The sequence below is a fragment of the Canis lupus genome, chromosome 18 (genome assembly GCF_011100685.1).
Source record: "Canis lupus familiaris isolate Mischka breed German Shepherd chromosome 18, alternate assembly UU_Cfam_GSD_1.0, whole genome shotgun sequence".
NCBI lineage: Eukaryota > Metazoa > Chordata > Mammalia > Carnivora > Canidae > Canis > Canis lupus.
This window is the reverse complement of record NC_049239.1, coordinates 40719090-40726864: the sequence shown is the minus strand read 5'-3', so window position 1 is coordinate 40726864 and position 7775 is coordinate 40719090. Positions and strand designations below refer to the sequence as shown.

Here is a 7775-nt window from a genome sequence, read left to right as displayed (position 1 = left end):
TCTCCATTTCAATTTCTTTCTCATTACACAGTTTAAGCAGAAGTTAAAACAAATTGTGGTTTCTCGAGGAGATCTAGCTAGAATTCTCAAGAGTCTTAATCAGATAAGAGTAGGAAAAAGTCCCTTGTCTCCAGTACTATTTCTTTGCTCTACAATTTCTTGCCTTTATTCATCTTCCTTTATACCACTATTTACTCATTCAATATTTATTGTGCATCAGACTTATCAAAAATTTTTAATAAGTAGTTAAGTACTCTGTAGAGTGTGACTCTATTTAATAAATAGGAATTCTTCTCAAATAATTAGATGTTGATTTATTTGAACACTCATTCTATCTGATAGGTTAGCATCATAAGATGGGTGACATGAGCAATACAAAATGACTTGACATCTAAAGGGAACTTTGGAAACTTGGGGTAATCTTAATTATCCCTCAGAGGTAAAAAAAAAACTCTTTGTTTCCATGACCCCATATTTATTGTTTACCATGATTTATTAGGCAATTTGTATTCATCAAGCCTGGTGTATAAAAATGAGCAGAATTATTAATAAAAACATTAGAATTTATAGATGGTTAATATATGTATAAGGTTTGTAGCATAGTCTATAGTTGGGTTTACTCTTTCTTATACACTTTTCTGCTCCACTCAGTGCAGAATCTATTATTCATAGCAGTTTAGTTATTTCTTTACTTGGTAAGTATTCCTTGTTGAGATCATCCATTGACAATGGCCAATGTCCTTTTGACCTATTGAATCAATGTTGAACTTCAGGCATATTTATTTCGCATCTGAAATAACTTTTCTACTGCACAATTTCCTAATGGCATTTTTCATCTGATCATTTCTCAAGGCATATATTAAGGGATTTAACATGGGTGTTATCATAGTGTAGAAAACTGCAACTGCTTTATCAATAGGTAAAGTAGCTGCAGGTCTCATGTACACAAATATACAGGGCACAAAGAATAAGACGACCACTGTGATGTGGGAGACACAGGTGGAGATGGCTTTGAGTCTTGCCTCCAAGCTGTGGTTCCTTAGGGAGTGCAGAATGACCACATAGGAGACCATGAGGAGGAGGAAGTTTAAGGCACAGATGAAACCACTGTTGGCAGCAACAAAGAACCCAAGAGTGTGGGTATCAGTGCAGGCAAGATTGAGCAAAGGATTCAGATCACACATAAAGTGATCTATGACATTAGGGCCACAGAAAGGTAGAGGGATGATAAAGAGGATCTGTATGGCTGCATGAAGAAAGCCTCCCACCCACACCACTGCCATGAGCAAGCCACACACCTGCCGATTCATGATGATCATGTAGTGCAGTGGCTTGCAGATGGCCACATAGCGGTCATAGGCCATCACAGTAAGCAAGATGATATCAGCACCTCCAAAAAAATGTTCCCCAAAGATTTGGGTTATACATGCATTGAATGTGGTGGTCTTCTTTTCACGGAGTGAATCTACAATCAGTTTAGGGTTATTGACAGAAGAATAGCAGGCATCAATGAAGGAAAGATAGGCCAGGAAAAAGTACATGGGGGACCCCAATAATGGGCTGGCGGTGATAGCTGCCACAGTGAGCACATTTCCTACCACAGAGACGATGTAGATGATCAAAAACACAACAAAAACGATTTTCTGCATCTTTGGATTCTCTGTGAGCCCCAGTAGAACAAACTCTGTCACATTGTTTCTATTCTCCATTATTTCATATTATACTTAATTACATGACCTGTAAAAGAATCCCTTTCGTTATTGCAACCTTGAATTTATTAAGCTTCTTTATCTAGTAAATAATAACAGCCTAGATTCTACTGAGTTGTTTATTCTCCATATTGTTTTTTGAGATAGAACATAAGTTCTTTGTCCTTGAAGATTACTTAAATTATCTCCTGGGTGAAATTTCTGTTGAGTATAGACATAAGGAAGTTTATAAATATACAGGCTGGAGATCATCAGTGTATACTTCATCATCTGAGGTGACTAAGCCTAACATGAAGTAGTGTAGTGTACACAAGTGATAGGGAAATAGGTAAAGGGAGGTAGGTTATGATGTAAAGGCTAAGGATGCAAGGTTAACATATTTTCCCTTTGTCGTTAGGAAATGGGGCACCATGGTGAGACATTGAGAAGATAGGCAGAAAAGTGAAGATAAATTTGAGGAAGGGGAATAGAGCTATAATTTTAATAAAGATCTTTATGTTTCTTGGGTGAAGTAGGGTGAAGTTCAGTAAGGGGATGGAAGCCAGACATAGAAACCCCAGTTAGGAGATTGCTTATAATAGTTGACATAGGAGTAATAGGGCATTGGAAGTGGGTATGTAAAGAAAGTATACAAAAGCTACTATAAAATATTGTTTAAATACAATAACATTATAGTTGCTGAATATATAATTGCAACATAGAACACGATTGTTATGCTCATGGTATAGTAGCAAGTACTCTGTAAAGGATCCCATTTAATACTGAAAACATCCTGTGTAGCTGGTATTATATCATCCATTTTGAGATGTGGAAACAGTCTTAGAGACTTATGTTGGTGGTAATAATAACAGCAACAGTATTTATTAAAATTGAATATTTAGTGGCCTTGATGTTTCTGTAGACATTTGCTGATTTAATCCCCACCACAAACCTGTAAGATAATTCCCACTATTGTTACCCTGCCAAGATCAAGATGCTAATTAAAAATAATTGATTTTTTTTATAAGGGCAATATGGGCACCTGCTTGGCTCAGTAATTGAGTGTGTAACTCTTGTTTTTTTAAAGATTTTTATTCCTGAGAGACACAGGCAGAGGGAGAAGCAGGCTCCATGCAGGGAGCCCGATGTGGGACTCGATCCCGGGACTCCAGGATCACACCCTGGGCCGAAGGCAGGCTCTAAACCACTGAGCCACCCAAGGATCCCCCCCCCCTTTTTTTTTCCAAGAGTTTCAAGATAATTTAATACAAGTTCATTCATTTTTATATTTAAGTTCATTATGTCCTGGTAAAAATTCTGAAAGGCCACAGCAAAGATTCGTTCAAATTATACTTAAAAATTTCTTCCAAATTCTTTATTGCTATAACTTATATTGAATTAGTAATCTTTATATGACCATAAGTGTTATAACTGTCTTATTAATACTATAGAGTATACTTATTACACTATACAAATGTGTATAACACAATTACATTAGCAGACACACACATACACACACTGACATGTTTGAAGTGTCAATTATCAAATAAAATGTGGTATTGTACTCATTGAAAGATCTTTTTACCTTGACTTCTCTCTCTCTCAGACCCAGTTCTCCCTATTACAATCCATCTCCAAAGCAAACTATCTGTGAAATGCTAAAAAGGATTTCCACTGTGGTTAATTTATTTGATTTGAAAATCAAAAAGACCAGGTTAGAATTCTCATTTTTCCATCTGCATTTTCTTTTATCTGGAGTGCATATCTAGCACATTTCATCCTTGTTTCCTCATCTATAAAGCAAGATTAATAATATCCACTTCAAAGCTTTTGACGCAAATTGATTAATTGATTAAGGCAACATATTTGAATATATCACCACCATGTTGGACACACAGAGTACCTTCATCACCTTTTTAACTGTGTATGCACAATAGGAATGATTGACATTTTGAGTGTTAATTATTCAATAATATAACTGTGCAAAATGTTCAGGAAGAATCATCTCTAAATTTACTTTTATTTATTTTTTATTTTATTATATTTTTTTCTAATTTAACTTTTAAAGAAGGCAGGGATGCCTGGTTGGCTCAGGGTCTGAGTGTCTGTCTTCAGCTCAGGGAGTGATACTGGGGTCTTGGGATCAAGTCCAGCATCAGACTCCCTAAATGGAGCTTTATTCGCCTCCTATGTTCTGACTCTTGCTGTGTCTTTCATGAATAAATAAATAAAATATTTTTTAAAAAATCAATGAATAAAGAAGGCATACAGACTCAATTAGTCATAGCCTTTCTTATCAGAAAGAGTTATCTTTTCATGCTTAGACTAAACAGCTGATGATATCAGTGTCATTTATTATTCTAACTGTGTCTTTTTATGTGAGAAATATATTTACATTTTGTTTTCACTCTGATTATGAGTCTATATTATTAAAACACATCTCATTGCAAAAGCATGCTGTCTAGTGATGAAGAGTAGAGTCTTACAATTGGTTTCAATTCCATGAGTTTCAAATTTTTCATTGTCACCTTATGTAGATGATATTTACCAAGTATCTTTTGAAGAAATGAAGTGAGGATGGAATACTGCATTACTATGTTTGAAGGGACTGAAACAATGATTAATATATATGGGAAATAAAAATCTTTAAGATAATCAGCAATATTGAAAACTTACCTTAAAGACTTAGAAGATCTTAATGATGCTTTCTGGTGTTCAGAAATAATCCCATCTTCAAACTGACCTCTTTTTAGATAGTAACTTTCAATAGAAAAGATATGACGCACTCAGAAATTCTTCAAATAATTTGATATCAAAATCAACAGTTTTTAAGAAAGTGTATCTATAAATCAAAAGCTTCCCTTCTAACCTAAAGCCTCAAAAACATTTACAGAACACTTTGGATTTGAATTTAAAATGGATTCTTTTGAAACACTATGGAGAAATCATCTACACATGGCTCTGGTTCCATAGGAAAAAAGCAAGAAATGTGGAGGAAACGCCTTCAAATGGCTCATTCTAACTATAATGAATCTTGCTCTGGAAACGTGGTCAACAAAAATCATTTTCACCTTACACTGCATGGATATTTAAAGAGGTTTCCATAAAGGTTCAAGGACCTTGTCTTATAGCTGCTACTTTCTCTCCCAGGAATTAATTATCTCCTCTGATGGAAAGACTGAAAGACTTTGTCTTAGAAACCATGCTAAAGAGACATGTTAGACAAACATGAAATTTTGAATAGGGAATTGCATTCCATGTACTTTGAACCCAAGCATGTAAGAATCACCTTTTTCTATGTGAACCTGAGTTTTTAAGAAAGCTAAAGTCAGGTAAATAGAAAAATGGCATGATTCCAGTGTGGGATCTCTGATGTAGTTACCTGTTGACTCATGTCACAGAGAGAACTTCTGCCTTCTTAGCAATAATAAAACTTTTCTGCAACCTGCTACTGATTGCTTGAGAGCTAAAGCAGTGAGGGCATGAAATCAATGGTAGTCATTTTATACTTCTTCCCTCCAAAAGCTGTTTATTTTTTTTCCATATTCACCAGGAGGCAGGAAGTAAATAGAAATTCTAAAAGGCTCTCAGTTTTCTTTGGGATTCATGGTTTGGTTAGTACAGTGTACTAGGCAACATTAAAATTGTGGAGAGAGATCAAAACACAAGAAGACTCCCAGTTGTTCCACATCTTTGTCACTTGGTACTGTTAGTTATTTCCTTTGAGTCATTCTAAGGGCCATGTGATGATGCATTGTTGTGGTTTTAATTTGCTTTCTTTGATGACGCATGATGTTGAAATTTTATGTCATCTTATTATTGGCCATTTGTATACCTTCTTTTGTGTACTTTTGTACAAGTCCTTTGCATAACTTAAAAATAAGGGTTCTGGTTTCCTGATTACTAAATTATAAATGTTCTTTACATATAATTCAGGTCTTTATCACATATATGATACGCATATATACAAAATTTTCAGCTACTCCACGGATTGCCTCTTCTTTTATAAATGGTGTTACCTGATAGGCACTGAATTTTAAAACTTTGATGAATTCCAATTTTTAATATTTTCTTATGGTTCATGAATACTGTTTTATATCTTTTTTAAAATTTTTATTTATTTAAGATAATCACAGGGAGAGAGAGAGAGAGAGAGAGAGAGAGAGGCAGACATAGGCAGAGGGAGAAGCAGGCTCAATGCACCAGGAGCCCTATGTGGGATTCGATCCCGGGTCTCCAGGATCGCGCCCTGGGCCAAAGGCTGGCGCTAGACCTCTGCGCCACCCAGGGATCCCCTACTGTTTTATATCTAACAAATATTCAGTATTGGTCGACCACCAAGTTCAAAAAATTTCTTCTGGAATTTATGTGGATTTAGCTTTAACATTTTTGGCCTCTGACCCACTTTGAGTTGATTTTTGTGTGTGGTGTGGTGTGAGGTGAGGTTGTGGTTTTAGATTACTTTTGTTCTTTTTCTACTATGGATATCCCGATTGATCCAGTATAATTTGTGGAAAAGTCTATACTTTTCTCATTGAATTACCTGATCTTTGTAAAAATTCATATACTCAGGCTTATTTCTGGGCATTTTTTGTTTGTTTGTTTGTTTGTTTTGAGGTCTCAGTGTTTATCCTTATGACAATACCACACAGCACGATAATGGGAGCTTTACAGCAATTCTTGAATTTAAGTAGTGTAAGCATTAAAACTGTGTTGTGGGTTTTTTTTTTAAATGATTTTATCTTCTAGATTTCAATAAATTTGTATATTTCTGTATACATTTCAGAATAGAATTGTTAATTTCTTTTAAAATATTCTTGAGATTGTTATTTGAATTGTATTGAAAACATGAAATGACGTCAAGGTATATTTCTTCATTTTTGTACTTAATTTCTCTCTGCAGTGCTTTCTAGTTTTCATGTACATTTCTTGAATATACAGGAATGAATTTACAATTTATTCCGGGAGTGCCTGAGTGACTCAGTTGTTGAGTTGAGCATCTGACTCTTCATTTTGACTTGGGTCATGATCTCAGGGTCTTGAGCTTGAGATTCTCTCTCTCCTATTCCCTCTGCCCTCACCCCACACTTACACTCTTTCTCTAAAAAAAATAAAAAATATATATTCCTCAATTTAAAAAAAATATTTTACTTATTTATTTTAGTATTTTAGAGAGAAAGCACAAGTTGGGGGAGGATAGAGGAAGAGGGAGAGGCAGAGAATATCAAGCCAACTCTTTGCTGAGCATGGAGCCTGACAGAGGGCTAGATCTCACAACCACCAGATCATGACCTGAGCCAAGAGTTGGACACTCAATCAATGGAGCCACACAGACACACCTCAAAATTTTATGTTTTAAAATAATATTCTACATAGTATTGTTTCTAATCTTAATTTCTAACTGTTGCAATTATAGAAGTATGTATGATATTTTGTCTTTACACTGTATCTTGTGACCTTACTAAATTAATTAATTAGGTCCATTAAAATTTTTTTAGGCACTTAACACTTTCTGCCTACATAATCATGTCATCTTAACATAAATCTACTTTTGCAAATTGCTTCTTCCTTTCCAATCTGCATGTCTTTACTTCTTTTTTCCTCTTATTGCAATGACTAGAATGTAAGAGACAATGCAGAAAAGAAATGATGGGTGGACACGGTTGACTTGTTCCAATCCTAAAAAAAAGGAATTTACTATTAAATAATATAATACTTGTAGGTTTTATAGATATGCTTCTTATCAAGCTGAACAATTCTTTTCTTCATTTGTTAAGATATTCTTTTTTATATTTTATTTATTTATTTGAGAGACAGAGTAAGAGAGAGAGCATGAGAGTGGGGTGAGGGGTGGAGGGAGAAGCAGGCTTCCCTGCTAGCAGGGAGCCCAATGCAGGGCTCAATCTCAGGACCCTGGGATCATGACCTAAGCCAAAGACAGACATTTAAATGACCGAGTCACCCAGGTGCACCTGTTAAAGTCTTTTTGTAATCATAAAAATCAATTGAAATTTATCCAGTGATGTTTATATCAACTTGAAATCACCTTTTAATTCTTCATTCTGTTAATTAAGCGAATTACATGGA

The 7775-nt window shown here is 35.0% G+C and overlaps 1 protein-coding gene across 1 annotated transcript; it reads right to left on the bottom strand.

The window, feature by feature from the left end:
• Positions 1-779: 779 nt before the first annotated feature.
• Positions 780-1709, bottom strand: OR4C10F (olfactory receptor family 4 subfamily C member 10F). The gene is given in 1 exon segment (NM_001388624.1): positions 780-1709. A coding segment is annotated over 1 exon segment (930 nt).
• Between the last annotated feature and the right edge of the window lie 6066 nt (positions 1710-7775).